This window comes from Parasteatoda tepidariorum, chromosome 1, assembly GCF_982258835.1.
Source record: "Parasteatoda tepidariorum strain Cologne lab strain chromosome 1, Ptep-v5.0, whole genome shotgun sequence".
NCBI classification, from domain to species: domain Eukaryota; kingdom Metazoa; phylum Arthropoda; class Arachnida; order Araneae; family Theridiidae; genus Parasteatoda; species Parasteatoda tepidariorum.
The window spans coordinates 57,986,820-58,005,920 of NC_141755.1; the positions used below are offsets into that span (position 1 = coordinate 57,986,820).

At 26.6% G+C, this 19,101-nt stretch overlaps 1 protein-coding gene across 6 annotated transcripts in view; it reads left to right on the forward strand.

Moving 5' to 3' along the window:
* Positions 1–19,101, forward strand: part of LOC107457551 (E3 ubiquitin-protein ligase LRSAM1) — a 33,455-nt gene extending 14,354 nt beyond the window's left edge. For all 6 annotated transcript variants that reach the window (XM_043040433.3, XM_043040434.3, XM_071179743.2 and 3 more), the window contains 13 exons: positions 1,579–1,695; positions 2,526–2,613; positions 3,186–3,282; positions 4,686–4,756; positions 8,422–8,509; positions 9,054–9,141; positions 9,222–9,296; positions 10,669–10,749; positions 12,453–12,548; positions 14,700–14,798; positions 16,585–16,716; positions 17,991–18,281; positions 18,762–19,101. In XM_043040433.3, coding sequence (XP_042896367.2) covers positions 1,579–1,695; positions 2,526–2,613; positions 3,186–3,282; positions 4,686–4,756; positions 8,422–8,509; positions 9,054–9,141; positions 9,222–9,296; positions 10,669–10,749; positions 12,453–12,548; positions 14,700–14,798; positions 16,585–16,716; positions 17,991–18,281; positions 18,762–18,884 — 1,446 coding nt within the window. In that variant the 3' untranslated portion in view covers positions 18,885–19,101. The remainder of the gene's footprint in view (positions 1–1,578; positions 1,696–2,525; positions 2,614–3,185; positions 3,283–4,685; positions 4,757–8,421; positions 8,510–9,053; positions 9,142–9,221; positions 9,297–10,668; positions 10,750–12,452; positions 12,549–14,699; positions 14,799–16,584; positions 16,717–17,990; positions 18,282–18,761) is intronic.

Consider the following 19,101-nt stretch of genomic DNA (forward strand, 5'->3'; position numbering starts at 1 on the left):
GTATCCCTAAATTTGCTTTTAACTTTCGCGTTTCTTATCTAAGTTAGATTAGAATTTTAATAAACAAAATGAATAGTCAGCATTTTAGAGTATTAATAAATCTTTTTAGCATGCTCCATGTCATTCTTTAAGAATTATTTTTACTCAAACACCATAAGTTTAAAACAAAATTCCCCCATTATCCGTTTTTTTAATTGAGTATTTACATATATGTTATTACCTATCCTATTTATGTATTAGCATGAAATGATTATTTGTAAATCCATTATGTTCTGTCTTTAAAATTTTATATTTTTTATCCATTAGTGAGGGTAATGAATGCTCAAAACAATTTCAATTTCATTCATTGATATTTGCATGTAATGTTTTCTACAATTGATTATATGCTCAAAGCTGTAAGTTTATACAACCATCCACCCATCAGCTGTTATGTTTGTATGTCCAAAGTATTGTATGATTCATGCTAGTTCTCTGCAAAATTTTGATACAATAAGTCTCATTTTTATACTTCTTATTTTTCCTTTACACATTGTAAATATAATAGAACCTTGATTATATGAATCTATTTCATTCAAATGTTTCTGTTTACTTAAGACAAATTTTAGGGTATATTTTTCTTTCTTTTTTTTTCACGCCCACTTTTTTTTTTCTTTTCTTTTCTTCAGCAAAATGCTGTTCTAATTCAGCTTTACTAGAATCTTCATTTTCTCTCTATTCTTTTTAACTAGAATCTTCTTTTTCATTATGTTCTTTTTATCTAGAATCTTCTTTTTCTCTTTATTTTTATGAAGAAAATTCTAATGTTCCCTATGTCATAAGTGTTGCACCCCATATGCTGATGTTTGAATAAAGTCATAGTAAAAAATCATGTAGTGATTATGATAGGAAATTTCATTGCTGCATCTTTGATGTAATGGAAAGTTCAAACTTGTGTTTAGATGGTTAAATGAAAACAAAGCAACAGTCAGTAAATACATGTTGAAGGAGTGAAATTTGATTAAATTTTGGATATCTAAATCATAATGTTAACCAAACTGACCAAAGCGGTTATTCTATATTTATCAGTGCTTAAAATATCATGGACTCTGAGATATCATTTTCAGAGTATAAAGAGCGATTAAAATTAAGACATGAGCAATAATTTAACAATGTATAACAATATTTTGTACCAAAATTTGATTCATTTGAATGAAAATACTTATATATTTGATAAAATGTATCGATATACTTGTTTCATAAAAGCATGAAAATATATGAATTAAAAAAAGTAAGAATTTCCTACCTCTTATTTACTCTTATTTTATTATTTGTATCATGTCTGTACCTTTTAATACATATTTTGTGTGTTTGTAAATTATATATATTTGCTTCTTCCACAAATTTCAAACCTTTTTTTCCCCATGACAAACTTAAAACCCCATTAAAATTTAAATCCCCATGCATTCTGCCCTATTTGAATGGTAACACTGCTATCTCTACTGTGTTACTGATATCTGATTTATCACTCCATAAAGCTAACAATTTTAAAAATTTGATACATTTTAAAACAGTTATGTGATGAGATTAACATTTTAATAGGAACAACGACAACTAGATCTTCGACTGATGGAAGAAGCTCTGAAAGAAAGCCTTGTATTGCCAAGTGCTGCTGATACTTCGATTCGTAAAAAACAACTGATGGATAATATTGCTTTGGTACTTTTCTACATTTCTTATAGTACTAACTAATTATTTCTTCTAAAAGTAAATCTAAGATGTAGTACTATATGATATTTTTAGGAAATAACAATGTTGCCATGTAATAAATTTGCAATTTGAAGAAGAACAATGTCTATGAGTGAGATAGTTTTAATATTTATTTAACACAAGGAATGTCTTATTTTTTAAGGCACATGTTCAAAAGACAGGATCTCAAAAAATTTTAAAATGAGAAAGGTAATGTAATTAAATACTATTTTCCCAACATTTGATACAGTACAAAGCTTGTTAATATCATTTTTTTAAAACTTTTTAATGCTATACAAAGAGTATTTTTTTGTTTGCAAGATTCCCACTAAATAACTGTTTGTTTCCGTTAATAATAATAATAATTTTTATAGTAATTTGAAATTAGTTCAAATTTACTGTATGTACATGGGCTGCTTCTTTTTTCATAGTTTTTTAATAATTTGATTTGTATTTTATATAACTTTATTGAAATTGTTAAAATATTATCAATCTGCATTATTTATATGTAGGTTCCATGTGGTATTTAAAGAATTTTATTAAAGAAACTCTTATCTAAATTACATTACGACTTATGTTTCTTGTGAACCAAACAGATTTAACAAGCATTTGTATCATTTTTTTGGATGACAAATGGAATACAATATGTTGCTTAATTGTGGCATAATTTTTTAGACACTTAACCAATGTGAAATGTCATTAAATAAATTGATTAAAGACATATCAATTCAAAGAATCTAGTTTCCTTTTTATATATATTGTCTTTATCCTTTAAATGAATTAGTACTTGGTTTTTCTAGGAACAAGATAGAATGGAAAATGAGATTTTACTATTACAGAAGAAAAAGGAAAAAGAAAAACAAAATCTTCTCTCAATATTATCAAATGGTAATTTGAGTCAACTTTTATTGATGATACATACCAATCAGAATGAGTTGATTTTTATTTATTTTTAACAAATTAGAGTTAGTTAAGAGAAATATTTCTGTATGTTTTATATTAAATATAAATAGTTATTACAATAGAACGTTTGCAATCTTCTAAAGTGTTAAATTGTTTTGATAACGTCACACATTTTCAAAACTGACAGAGACCAATAGTTTATTAGATAAATATTTAGTTATATTTGGTATGCTCTTTTTTGTAATGAGTGTTAAATGAGTCTGGTGTGCAAAGAAGTTATGTAATACAAATCAACACTTTGGTGAACAGTTAAACAGAAACATAACTAGATACTTTTGATAGTGATATAAATAATATAAATTAAGCCTTTTAAGTTTTTCCTTGCTTAATAAGTTTTTTATTTTATTTTAACAGTAGAGAATCATTCAGCTAAGTTAATAAATAAGTTGATGGAGCTAAAAGACAAAATTTAGAAAATATAAATAATATATAAATAATATAAATTAAGCCTTTTAAGTTTTTCCTTGCTTAATAAGTTTTTTATTTTTTTTTAACAGTTGAGAATCATTCAGCTAAGTTAATAAATAAGTTGATGGAGCTAAACGACAAACGACAAAATTTAGAAAATATGGCAGCTGTTTTGGAAAAAGATAGGTAAATAAAAAAGTTTTTAAATTTGCTTAGCGTAATGACTTTTTTATTTATTTAAAACTGTATATTTGTTTTCTTGAAATTGTATAACCAGTGAATCAAAAGTTCCTTATAAACATAGATCATATTCAATTTCAATCTGTTGTTAGATTCATTTACAGTTTCAGCTGGAGTTGACAACTGATTTAAAATATTCAAAATGAACTCCAAATGAATCATGACTTACAATCCTATTGCTGAACTAAATCTTAAAATATATGTCGTTGATTTTCTCATATTGTGAATTATTTTCTTGCAAAACTGTTCTTAGTGGATTAACAAAAACTTATGCAATATTTTATTTTAATTTATATTCTAATTAGCACATGTAGTTTTCTTTTGTGAAGAGGATTATTTTCTATAACATTGCTAATTAATTAAAGGAATATTGTGGGACTAGGCTACCGACAATATTAACCATCACCTATCAAAAGGTACATCCTGGTAGAATCAATTCAATGAACGGATACCATTAGTTGATTCATTGTTATTTTGTGAGAGGCTGGGAGAGTTGTATTAAGATCTCACTGGGTGTGTTCATTTCAAAGCGGCGTTTTTGTCAAGGTATGTGCGTTCAGATCGCATCCGAAGGTCACCCATGTGGGGCTAGGCTATTTACAAAGGCCACAGAAAAAAAACTTTTTTCCGTGGTGTGTGACAGTATTTTTTCATTAAAAATTACATCAATAGACAATTATATACAGTAGGCTTTTGATTATCCAGCTCACAGCTGCCCTGCTCTCATACTATCTGAATGAAAAATGAAGTGTTGGATCTGGCCATTTGTAAAACTGATCTTTCAAGGAAGAAGTAAGAAAATGAGGAACGATAAAGCGCTCATCTGCTGCCAACCCCTTTCTGTGATCTTGTCATATGCAAAACTCATAAAAACCATGTAGTTTGACACTTTCTCCTTGTAATTTTTCTAATTTGTATAGTTTATTAATAAACAGTAAGCAGTTTTTCATTAATCATTTATCTTAAAATGTATAACAAAAGTTTTTAAATACATGGGAGTAGGGGGTGAAAATTAGAACTCCATCCATTTTGGGCTTTTTTTGTTATCTAGTTTACCATTTTGCCACATTAAACAGATAGTCAGGGACCAACTTTAATTTATCTCTCACAAAATTTAAGTAAATTTAATTACTACGTTCTGCATAATAAATCAGTTGAAATTGCTCCTAAGTTGCACACCCTGTCCTATAGAAAGTTCTTCCTGATTATTTGAAATACAATATTAACTTAATAAGATATTCTAAAAAAACTTTATAAACTGTTGCAATTTTTAAAAAAAATGATATTTCTTTCTTTAACCAATTACATTTATTTATTGTGTTACATAACACATTTTTGTTTGTTTTTAGAATTGATAATGAGGAACTTTTTTCTATAAAACAAGAAGAATTGGATCAGTTGAGAAAGAAAGAAGTTTTGGGTGATTTCTTTAGTTCTGTTTTAAAATTGACCAACCTATATTTTTATTTGTTTTAAATATAATTTGGTTTGAAATTTTATACATTAATAAGTACTTTTACAATTATTATTTTCTTAAATATTTTTTATGATTGAGGTTTATTTATTGTTAATTGCTTTTATGATTAATTGATGCAAAATAAAGGATTTATGATGAAAAATTAAACAAACTTGACCCACAACAATTCTAAGCAAGGTGAATTTTTTAAGCAATCTATGAATCTGCCGAAAATAGTTAGTATTTTTAAGCCGATTGGAGTTATGTATCATTCTTACTTTAGAGAACTTCATTAATTCTTATTATGAATAAGCATTGTGACTAGGACGGGGCTATAAATCGATGTATCGAGACATATCGATTTAACGCATATATCGGCAAGACGATACAGCGACTTTCATTCAAGGCGATGCATCAGAAATCTGATTTAAGCCGTCGAGTAAAGACAACGAGTGCAAAACGATATAGCGATATAAGACACGCAAGGATATAAGATAACGATATAGGGATAAAAGACTCTTCTCTTACGTTCCGATGTCGACTCGCGCTGTGGAAGACGATGTTCGTTTCGTTATGTTGAAATGGCCTTGATGGTGAGCTGTAGAATCAGAGTTTTGAGAACACATATCGTTATATCGCATGTTCCTTTTCGCACCTCTAGCTTTTTTTTTCTTTGTCGCAACTTTTCTTGTAGATTATTTTCAGTGGAACTAACTTCGTGATCGCCGATGTTACCTCGTTCTGAAGGCAATCTATTATTGAAAAGAATATATAAAGAAGAGTTTCTTCATTAATTAGATAAGTTTTTATTTTAAAAAAAACTTCTTTCTATCTTTAAATATGAAAATTATCGGCAATCTAATTTAGGCGCCCATAAAGAATTGAATTTGTTAGGTTATTTTTTTACTTTCTTTAAATTTATTTAAAATTTTTTGGATGAAACTTCTAATAATTTAATGAGTTTTTATTACCGATTTTAAATTTATAAATCTTGTTGTTTTTATTTTTAGAAATAAAGTAAAAAAAAAAAAATTTTTTTTTTTGTCGTTTGGATTTGAACATATCTCAATCAACAATACAAAAAAAATTTGAAAGGTTTGCGTATTTTATTCATTTTTTAAAATCATTTAGCACTTCGTTTTATTAGAGAGTATAATAATTATTTTTTAAAAATATTCTTTTCATATTATTTGTTAATTAGCTAAATATATTATCGAATATCACAATTTTTTTATTTTTAAGAAATTAAATCTTACTTTGTTTTTCGTTCATTATTTAATTTAATTTAATTATTTATCTGAAATGATAAGGTCCCGCAGTGGACTGATCTTTAAGACACGGTTTTCTGCAGATCACCAAAGTCAAGCATCACTGGCTGCGGTCAGTGTGCGGGTGAGTGACCACTTGGATCAGTCTGCGTAGGGACCGAGGGTGTGCGGTATTGGTCCTCGTTAAACTGTGCTACCGTAAAGTGCTCGACTTCGCTTACAGGTCATCGAGCTACCGAAGCGGGGGTGCCATCCCATCTGCAGAGGATCAAAATTGTGATGGCATGTCTTCGGATCATCCTCAGGGATGTTTCCCAGACCGTCGCCAACAGCCCATTGTGCAGCTCTAGTGTGACGTAAATGAACTATAATAACTGAAATGATAATAATAAAAAATAGTGTTTCAAAAGCGTTTTTTTCTTCTTTTTTCTAAAATTTATTTAGCACTTTGTTTTAAGCATACAAATAATTTTTAACGTTTCATTTAGAAATTGAACATTACGATCGAACTTAATAATTATGAAATTATTTATGCATTAGTACAAGAAAATATTAATTTGTAAAAAACGCTTTAAAAAAAGTTTTTAACGCTTTGTTTTACGCGTATTATGAATTTCTAAACAAACATTTCAACAAATATTTTAAGTAAGATTTGTACATTGTAGTCAATTTATTTAATATCTTTCTTAAGCAAAACATATATATCTTCAAATTTATAAATTGATTTAAATCAATCTGAGTATGAAGTTTTGATAGAAATCTGACTTTCTGTGCCTCACAAGTAAATGAAATTCAAAAATACTATATCGCGATACATCGCTATATCGCGATGCAAAACTGACGATGCATCACGATATATAATTTCTAATATCGCCCAGTCCTAATTGTGACCCCAGAACAGGAAAATATGGGAGAACAGAAAGTTTTATAAATCTGAAATAATCAGGGAATTTTGATAATGTATACAAAAAGTCAGATTTTTTTTTTTAACATTGTGGCACTCAAAAGTTCCAAAACAATTAATGGTGTTTTCAATATAAATAGTAAACAACAACAATCTCGAGCTCTTGTCCAGCTTGACTTCTGGTGAAAAAGTTTGCAGCTACTTACAACAGCTTATCCTGCAAGGCAATATTTTCAAACAGACATTTTGTTTTCAATAAAAGAAGAGAATTATTTAATTTCTGAGTTCAAATCTGTTGTATTTCATAAGATATTAATGGTATTAAGTAATTCTTGTGAGTTTGAAATGAAAAGTTATTTGTAGATATATTGTTAAAAAAGGTGATATAATTGCTAGAACTCACTTTTTTGGCAGTCCTAATTTGGCCTCTTTTTGCCTGTTTATTATTGTTTGTTCTTGTTGAAAGCCATGCACGTTAGTGTTATCATATTATTCGCACTTCGAGATTACAAATCATCATTTAAGTTTAAATTTTGAAGTTGGCGTATTATTGACAAAGTAATAAGTGTTTTATAATGACTATTTTTTCAAATGTTAAGCTACAATGCAAGAGTCATTGTATACACGGAAGTCATTGTAAACACAAATAAGAAATCAGGTGACAAATACTATGTATACAAGAAATAGTACTTAAGTAAGACTCAATGTACAATGAACACATTGAGCCAAATGCCCTCGAAAGACTCTAAAAACAGTAACCTGGTAGTAATGCAGTAAAGAGCGTGCAGCGCTCCCTAGGGTAGAAAACACCATCCATTTGTCTTGTATTAATTTTTTTTTTAAATATTTATTTTCAACTCTAATGGTAAGTATTAGTGTATTGCAGTGTATTTTATGAATAAAAATAAGGCATAACTGAAATATTAATAATATAATTTATGCCGATAGGATTATTAAGTTTTATTTATTATACCCTAAATAAATCAGATTTTATTTGTAAAATATTGAGAAAATTCGATAAAATCATCCTGGAATAGTCTGGAAATTTTTTTCTGGGTGTTTATGACCATCTTTATAAACTACTTTGAGGTACTTTCTGTTCTAGAAAACCATCATTTTGAGATTTCATAGTTTGAAAATACTGGTTATGTTTCATTTATAAATTGTCTAGGCACGTAAAACAAATTCAAAATATCAGATTGACTTCTTAATTTGTTTTATCTCAGTTCCTGGTTACTTGGCTTACTATTTTCTTCATGGGTAGAATACTTAAATATGATACAGATTGATATAATTGATTGATTGATTTTCATTTGTGTAATTTTTTTAATCAAATTGTAATATTTTAACCAAAACCTATTCTACTAGTAAAACTTCTAATAGTTCAATCAAAAGTAATAACTGTAGCTTGTATATAAGCTAGAAACAAATTGAGTAACATTGAAATTATTTTATAGAAGCAATGAAGGAAATGCTTTTGTGTGAAGAAAACTTTGGTAAATATGAAGCGAGAAGATACAGCATGGCTGAAGAAATACAAAATGAGTTAATTTCCAGTTTCAATATTTCTTTCTGTGTTATTTTTTTTACATGAATTGAAGAATTTAGTGCAATTTAATGAGCCACATTTATACTGTGTTCATTTGAATGGTATCAAGTAATGTGGAATGCTTTTCATAAAAATACCACAATTTCTATGCAGGCAATAAGATGTTTCAATGCATTGTGCTGTTATCTGAATATAATTCTGGAAATCTATAAATAACTGTTTAAAAACAAATTTAATTAGTAGTTTGATATAAAATTTCACCTTTTTTTTTTTAAAGAAAATGTGGTTTATCACTATATTGTTCTAAATGCTCCTATGCAAATTGCTTCTAAATTAAAGTTTTTTTTAAAATTTTTCTTTAAATATGGTTGTATTCTAATCAAAAGTGAATTTTTGGCTAAAGAATTTGCAAGTAGTACAACAAAATAAGAAAGAGATTTACTAATAAAATAATATTTAATACATTTATGCTAAGCATTTTAACTGTTCGAAATGTGAATTTTTTTTCAATTATAATTTATCCATTAATGATTCTTTTAGTGAAAATGAGAGTAAGCTGAAACTTTTTAATATTTTCCATGAACGCGAGCTGGATCAACAAATTTTGATCAACAGGTTGCTGGAAGAGGTAAGCATTTTTAAAAAATAAATTTGTTTTATAAGATCTATTTTTATCTTTTGTTTTATGTTTAATTTTAATCACATTAGGAACAATATCAAAAAAAAGCCTTTGAAGTTCTACAGCAGCAAAAAGATCTTCAACATCAACAGATTGCTCACCAGGTAAATTTCATTAAAAAAAAATTTCTTATATAATAAAATGTAATATGTATATCGTTAAATTTTATGTTGTAGATGTAGAGCACTGATTTTAAAATTGAGTGGTGCATCATGAAATAATTCAAATTATGTAATATTAAATGTTATAGATTTTTTCATTGTAAGATATTAATATTTCAAATAATAGATCATTTTCAGAGTTAATGTGCAATCATTCTTTGAAGTAATTATCACTATAAGATTTACCAAAAGTTCCCTGGAGTCAATACCAACCCATGATTCGATGAATCAGTATTTAAATTTTCCTTTTTGAATGACATTCTATCACATAAATAAAAATCATGCAACAAATTCCTTTCAAAATCCCTGTATTTAACTCAGAACATGCAGAAACGTGTGGCTTTTTCCTAATTTCAATGGCTAGAATGATTTTTTACAAACAGTCCAATTCCCAAAGTCCTCATATAGGAACCCTTTCCTTACAGAATTTTGCCTTAAGATGTTAAATAAAAGTTAATTGAAACCAGATAATGTGTCTTTTATTGATATTGCCTGTATTTCCCCTAAATCTCTACAGTCATAGTATAGAGGTTAATATGCAAATTATTTTTTATCAGTTTTAATTGAGTGATTAAGAATTACCTACTTTTAATCAAAAGTACAAATTTAGCAAATGTTGATTAAAATTTAACAATTAAATGTAAATTAATGTTCAAAGTTTTCAGTTGAATAAAAAATATTAATGCAATCGTGGCAATTTGTAAAACTTTTATACTATATTAGTTGTAAGAATATTTTATATTTAAACATATATGATATGCATATATTGCATTCTGTTAGGAGACTGACAGTTACTATATGCTCTATTTTTTTAAAGCATTAATCTGCGATTTTCACTAATTTTGTCAGCTTCCCTTTTGTATTAATTGTTTTTCTATTTTTGATGTGTTATGCAATTTTTGTCATTATTAACCATTTGTTTTTGTTTATATATAAAACATAGCACCTCTGGCTTTATATTACATTACAGTTTTAGTTTCAGGAAAACAAATAAGATTTTTTTTTAAAAATCTTTTCTATTTGTTTCATTACTTTTTAAAAAAATATTTTGTTATTTTTTTTGTGAATGTACAAGATGGACAGTAAAAAACCAGCAGTGCACTATTCCTAAAATTTATTGTAATATAAAACTTATCTAATTATTGAGCTTGAAATTAAGTAAGGTGAGTGAGGTAAGATACATAGGCTTAGGATAGGGTCCATGAAAAATATGTTTAAGAAGTGATCTGCGGGCTACATAATTTTAAGAACCCCTATTTATGACCAGTGCCAAATCTCCTTATTTTGTGCTATACTATTTTATTTTTATTTTTAGATACAACTTATTGAAAAGGAACTTTCTAACTTATCTGCTGCTGAGATGGAAAAGAAGAACTTGAAAATTTCTTCTGATATAGTAAATATCTTTCATGAACTATAATTTTTTAATTAATGGGGATTATTGTTTTTCAATTTTACCTTGTTCGAATTAGTTTCATGAAACAAAAATTGACCCTATTTCTTATTAAATTGTATGCATGTAAGTATATGATTTAAAATTCTGGCTTTATATATGCTTTAGTTTATTTTAGAAATCAAAAATTTGTTAACCTTAAATTATAATTTTCAGAGGATACAGTTTTTATAATTTCACATTTTGTAGTCTGTCATTCGCTTAAATGTCGAGATTCCTCATAAAAAAGATGTGTTAAGATGCATTTGCTTATTTTTCTTATGAAATAGAGGCACATTATTTTGCTTATCAAAAGTTATATTTTTACTTAATCTTATACTTTTATTTTTTTATTTTTTTGTGTGATTAGTTATTATTTTTGCACAAATAACACGTCTCCTAAATATTGTTTCTATTCAATAAAAAAGTGAGCTAGCCTTAGCTATTCAAATTAGAGCAGTATAGCTATATGTGGAAAGTTACTAACTAACCAGCCCTCATCAATCAATATTTTATATGTTTTTAAGAGCAATTTCATGTGTGTATGAAAATTATATCAAACATGTTACCAATTTAGTTTTGAATATGCAATCAACAATTATCTTAGAAAGTATAACATTTTTAGAATTTTTATATTATTGAAATGTTGAAGTGCAAATGTTGAAAGCAGTGCCTATGTCTTAAATGTAAATTTTTAAAAAAATTTTTAAACTTAAAACACAGTTAGTTGAATTCAAAATTAACCATTGTTAATTACTCACCTTGACTGTTGATTTATTACAATTTACTAATGTTACTATTTTTAATGTTCATAACATAAAGAATCAAGAAGCTACTTAAATTTATGAAACGTAAATTACAGTTTTAGCAAATCTTTTAATCTGCTATTGCAGATTTTAAATTGTTTAATTAATTAAAATGTTAAGTTTTTTTTTTAAATTAACAATCAGTTTCCCATTAGTATTATTCTTAAGTAATGCATTTTCATTTACAAAATTTTGATTGAATACAACAGCAGTGTTATGATATGAAAAATTTAAACTAATCCTTAATTAGTTTAAACTAAACTGTAACATACAGTCATTGATGTGTTTTTCTCATACACTGTACTCAAATCAAGCAGTGTTTCATGATTTTTCTTGGTAACAACAGTTAACTATTTTATTACCAATCAAGAAACATGCACTCTGTTTTTAATGGCAGGCATTATATAATTAAAAGAAATTAATAAAGAAAATAACACATTGCAATGTAGCCATATTTGGGCAACCTATGACACATTTTTTGTAAATTACATACTAATGAATAAAATGACAATAATATCAATACTTTAATGATGCTTTAATATTACTATAATGCTAAGTTAATATTGTTTGATTAGCCTAGATTTTACATTGCATGAATCGATTTTTTGTTTCAAATTTTCGAAATGTCTGACATAAACAAAAAAAAAGGATACTTAACACTGACTGAAAAACTCTCAAGAATAAGAATAAAACAGTATATTTTCATTTATTAATTTAAAAAATCCTTATTTTTAAATCTTGAAGGCCAATTTTAAGTAGTTGTCAGGGGTCAAAGCCCTCTTACTTATGAAAATTATAATGATTGTCAATAATTTTTACTGTCTATTTTTTATTATTATTAATTATCATTTTTATTCTTAGAATACATTATCAGAACACAGGATAGCTTTAGCATGCCTATTAACAGGACTTTTGACAGCAAAGGAACAAAGAGAAAGGGAATTGAAAGAGAGATTGGTAAAAATTATTTTATTTAGTAAATAATATTTTTTTAAGGCATTGCTTCCTTATAAATTCTTAAGGCTTAAGACATGACAGATAATATTAATTAAACTTTACTAATTTTAACTTCTTTTTCATAAATTTACAATAAAATGTTTTGTAAATAATTTTTTGTTTAAAATATTGCTTTTAGCTTTAAAAATTTATCATGTTTTTACTTTATAATATGAATAATAGTTTTGCAGGGGGCTTATTTGTTTATAGATAATCTTAAAATTTGTAAGTTTTATTTATTCAAAAAAACATTAAGGAGCTTATTCTATGAATAATCAATAAAATATCAATGATAATTTGTACCAGAATGATGTTACAGACTTAAATTTTGTGACAAAAACATCTTAAAATAATCGGATGCTACTAGTAGTCTTAAAATTATCTTGTAGCTATGTTTGGACTTGACGCCCGGTGGCTGAGCGGTAGCGCTTTGCTCTGTCATGCCACAGGTCCCTGCTTCAATCCTCGGGTCAGGCAAGGTTGACTCAGCCTTTCATCCCTTCAGTGGTTCGATAAATGAGTACCAAACATGCTTGGGAACTAAACACTGGGGGTTCCGCGTTTGGCTGACCACCTGACCGGAACATCTACTCCTGCACCCCAGAGCCCAAGGTCAAGAAAACTGAGATGGTCGCAGTAGGCCTTGGCCCTCTATGAGCTGTTGCGCCACTGAGTTTAGTTTAGTTTATGTTTGGAGTTAATTACATCATTGGAATTTTTTTTTAGTTTTTCAAAAATATTTATTCTTTTTTTACAAACATATATATATTTTTTAAGTTCATGAGCTATTTTCAGCTTAAAAAACATAGGCCATATATTGTATATTATACTTACTTGAAATTGTATTTTTGAAACTATTAATTTCAAAAAGATCAGCTGAAATTGATTAACGTCTATCACTTAATTACCCTCTTCTCAAAGATTCCTCACTGTTCAATAACTGTTTTAAAGTCAAATTATAAAATCTCTTACTTGCCTTTTTTTTTCATTTTTAAAAAATGCATCTGAATTACGGAAAACTGCATTATTTGCATAGAATTAAGTAAGATAATATATGATTATTGTTTAAAAGAAGCAATTCAACAAATCTCAAAGATAAGTTCAAATGACTGAGATTTTATTTTATGCTATATTAATACCTGTTCTTCTTTGTATGGGGTGAATAAAAAAATAAAATAATTGATAAATCAGTACTGAACAGCACTATGAAATCATGCACAAAACTGAAAGGCATATATCAGCTCAATTAATAAAGCTAAAACAAATTAGAACTATTAACTATAATTATTTGTTGCTCTTCCCTGTAGCTATTAAATTAAGCAAAACCTGCTTTTTATAGTTTATTCCTTCGAAATGAGGACAAACTATATTCAAAATCACGTGGCTATCCCTTTTGAGGGATGGTAAGACACCTATTTCCACAGTATTTGTATTAAAATTGCTCGGTATTGGAGCAATTTTAATAATTACTAAATATATCAATGTAATACTTCGTACCTATATTAGTACATATTATATACAAATATAATAGGAATACTAATTTGGTGACATACAACCGAGTTAATGTTAATCATTGAATTATAAAATAATTAAATATTTAAGTTTGCACAATAAAATTTTTTTGATCAAAAGAACCTATAAGCTAGCAAACATCATTGATGTTATCTTTGAAATATTTGAAAAAAAATTATGAAATAATCTATAGTTAATGCTTATTCAATAAGAAAACTCCATGTTTCAAACGTCTCTCCCAAACAATCTAACTGAAATTTTTGAATAATTTTTAGAATCGAGGGATGAAATTGCCCTTTTTACCTTCTATCCAAATTTCAGGATACTATTATCATAAACAGTTCTGGAGTTATTAGAGAGGCACACACAAATGCTCAAACTCTTCATTTTGTTATTATAGATTAAGCATCTCTTCATTTTTTTAATACTTAAATTTAATAAAAATGAATATTTCCTTTTAATGTAAATGATTCAGTCAAGGAAATTTTATCAGGACGCACTTTCTGACATTTATTCTTTAACAGTTAAAGTTTTCATTAAAAAAATATTTATTTGAGAATTGTGATTTTTATAGTTTAAATGCATAATTTGTTCTTGCAGTTAGAAATGGAAGCAAGGCATGCACATGAAATGGAAGATTTTTGGTTATTACAGTATCAGAAGTTACTTGACATGAAACCAAAAGGAATTACTATTGCAGTGAGCTATATTTTAGAAATTTGTTTGTTTTTATGTCTTGTCTAAGTTTTTATTAATACAATTAATATTTTGCATTTTATAGTCTTAGTAAAATAATCTGAATGTTGATGTTTTAAATTATAGCCTTTTTATGTGATATATACATATTATAGTACTGTGATGATATCCACTTTTTTTGTAATTAAAAACTTTTTAATTTTTTAGTGACCCATTCTAATTTTTTTCTAATGATTTTGCAATTTTAAATCATTTTGATTTTTGTTAATTCTATGTATATAAAAGAACTTTCAATAATAGGACGTAAAAAATTTTTTAGGTTGTTAATTACTTGAAAATATTTTTTGATTGCTTAAAAGGTGCTTATTTTGTTTGATGATAAATCTCCCTATGCCACCTTTAAAAATTGCTTTTGAGAAAACGGATGAAAAAGACACAGCTATCAATTTAATAATCAATGTAGAAGTTCCTCTAAAAAATCATAACATTTGTTCTATTTGAGGTAGGAACGGTATTCAAGTGATTTTTTAAAAAAAATTAGTTATATCTCTCTCTATATATGAAGTAAAAGGTTATCTGTATGATAATAACTCAAGAACGAAAGCACCGATTTGGTACAGGTTTTTTTTTACAGTTTGCGAGTTTTTATAGGATGGTTTTTAAACTATCACCGCTTTCCAGTGTCATGTAGCCCTGGCATTATGTCCAAAAATATGAAATTCATTCATTGAAACCAATTGTAACAGATTTTCTTAATATTGTTTGAATAGCTTTATAGATTGGCACAGCGTTTTTCGTTTTAGATTGCTTATATTTTTTGGATTATTTTGTGTTTTTTTCCATCCTTCAATGTTGAGTTGTTTGCATGAAAACTTTTTTTTATTGTTTCAGCATTGTGCTGTGATGGAAACAGCTTCTTTACAAAATATTTTAAAAAACTTAAGCAGTCAAAATCTCAAGAAAAGCTGAATTCCTTAATTAAAACTCACTTAGCTCATAGTTTAAATGCTGAAGTAAATAAGTGTGCTAGAAAGAAATATGCAGGTTAACAAATCTAGGGTCCAAATTTTAAGAAAATAAACTTTTTAAGAGTAAAAAGATTTTGTCTAAGTTCAAAAGAAACTGATTGGTGATTGCAGATCCATTTTAATTACCAATTAAACGTATCAATGACTGATTTGAACTTTTTAATGTAAATATTCATTGCATTTTTTTATGTAAATATGTGCATCTATGATAGACAAGGCTTTATTAATCTATTTTATTATTTTTGTACCTACTACTATTATGAAATATGTTGTTTTTAATTCAAAAGTAAGCAATTGCTAATGGTGTGGAATCGTTTCTTTAGTAACCTTTATTTCTCTATTTAACTATCTTCATATATATTAATTTGTTAAATATGAATGCTTTGAACAATGATAAATTATTTTTTTGACCCCTGAAAGGTTGATAACATCCAGTATTCATTTAAAAATATTGATTTCATTTTATCAATATTTGAAAAATATTATTTACAAATGCATTTGTTTATTAGTATCAAAGTATTTTCAAACAATTCAGTAATATTTCAATGATGCTGTATTGTAGGGATTTAAAAAGCCGTTTAAAAATTTCATTTAATAAAATCTTAATATACATGAATTTTTCTATGTATCATTACCTATACAGTAGAGAATATATTTGTTAAAAAATAAAATAATTATTCTTTTAAGTTTTTATTTGGTGCATTGCTACTTTAATATGGGGTTACAGAGATAAAATTTTAGCTCTTTTGTCCTAATTTTAGGAACTAACAATTGATGATGAAGTAAAAGATTTGTTATTAAATATTCCTGCTCCTGACTTGATACCTTTGTTCGCTATGAAAGGGATAACAATTGAAGACTTACTGAGATTTACAGTACGAGATTTAAAAAAGGTATTTTTTCCATAAAAATGTATTGTATAAAATTTTTTAAATATTTCCATATCTAAGTGTTAATAACGATAGAAATTTAAAGTCTTGAATTGCTTAATTTATTAATTTTATTGAATAAATTTAGACCACATTAAAAATAAATGACTCAGTTATGTTTGGAGTATAATATTATGTTCTGTGCAATATTCCTAATATTCATAGATTTTCTTAATAAAATTCACATTATGTAATAAAACCAATTATCTGTATAAATGTGGAATTAACTTTTTTCAAAATTTATTGTAGGAAATTAAATATATGTTTGGGAAATTATGATGTAAAAGAAAATTATCTATGACTGATTCGGGAAATTTCTTTTCAATCTGTCAGATAATCCCTTATTTAAGAAATGCTTTATAAATTTATTAAAAAAAAGTCTATAAAACTTGAAAGTCAAGAAAGTGTTTAAAATTCTACAAATTAGGTAAAAGACATTTTAGGAAATCAAAAGTATTTTGTGCTGCAAAGGGTTATTGAGAATTGTTCAGTAGAAGATCTATATAATGCAATTCTATAAAAAGCAATTCTCCATAATCCGCACTAGCTTTGTGAGAGTAAACAATGAAATTTGCAGTTAAAAAATTTCTATTTACAGTTGAAATATTTCTAAGAACTATTAACTTTTTACATTCTTTGCTAAAAGGTTAAAATTTCAAACGCTAAGCAAACCAAAATTGATTAATCTGTTTGTTACTAGTTCTAATACTGCAAAAAATTAAATTTTTTTTTAACCTGTAAATAATAAATACTTAAAAGTTTATTTTATGTTTTCAAGTACTTGTAATTAAAAATTAGTTTGAAACCTTTTAAGAGTGATCTGTTCCTGACTGATATTGTCATATTTAGTAGGTAAGTTTAAAGATAAGTGAAATGATCCATAATACACAAAGTTTTATAAAAAACAAAAGGCCAGGTTTCAAGGTATGCACTATATAGATTTTCTACTGTATTTGGCTAAAAGTGGATTTTTCTATTATCAGCATAGCAAATACATAGGGAATACAGACTTTTTTGAAATGTAGAAAAACATGTGATGTCAAGGTTCAACTGAATATATAATGTTAATACGAAAAACATTAGTAGCAAACAAATAAAAAATTATTTTATTCTATTTTATTACAATTTCATATGAAATATAAAATAACTAGGCTAACCAAAAAATTTTATAAAAAGGAAAACAACACATAGTTTAAAGTTAAACAACACATAGTTATATAGTTTAAATCTTTTTCAAGATTGGTGTTTTGGATGAAGATATTTGTGAAGCTATTTTGGGAAAAGCACTCACTTATTTCGAAGGAGACTACAAAAGATATGCTTTGCCGAAATTTTCTGAAACCCCAGAACCATCTGCACCACCTGATTCTGATGAATCGCCTGAACTTGAAGAATTATCTGAACCAGCTACTTCTGCATTTGAGGCACAACCTGAAGAAATGCGTGTTCCCAGTGCACCTCCATTTTCCCCAGATACTGAATCCAAATTATGGTGTCACACTGAATGTGTCATTTGTATGGATTTACATGTAATGTAAAATTGAATGTTTCGTAATTAACATTTTTCATTAGAATTTATAATGAAATTTTATATTAAATATCTTTCCTAGTATATATCATAGTTATAATTTAAATTTTATATTTATATATTTCGCATTATAATCAATGTCAAAATGTACAAATAAATAAAAACAACATATTTTTCTCTGAGGATAACGGTTTTATTATATTTAGAAATAAAATATTAGTTCATATATCTTTTTTTAATTTCGTATTAAAATTTTAACTTTATTTACAGATTTGTTTAAAAATTATTTTACTAAACGGTATGAAAACTAACATTCCTTTTACCCATTTTTAATATAATGAATAACATAAAATTAATATTGTAGTAATTTTATTTATTTTTATTAATCTTTATTGCAACCATTATCTACAATATTATTTTGAAATATTTATTCTACCAAAAAAACTATATGTATTAATCTATTTTTGTTTTAAACTTTTAGACGTCTATTGTATTCCTGCCTTGTGGCCATGTTTGCTGCTGTCAAAAATGCTCAGAAGGAATTGAATTATGCCCTATGTGCCGAACAACTGTTACTTCAAAATTTGTTATATCTTTTTCATGAAGTAACTCCTTTGCTTCTCATGTTATCTTTAAAAACAATTCCATGCTTACAGCTAAAATTGTTGATAATTTGCCTTCAAATATTTAGCTTAATTGATGCCATATTTTCACTTTTTATATTTTATTGTTAGATAATTATTGTATATATGTAAATTAAAATTAGCTGTTATTAATTATACATATTTCATCTTTTTGCAAAATAAATTACTTTCAATTTA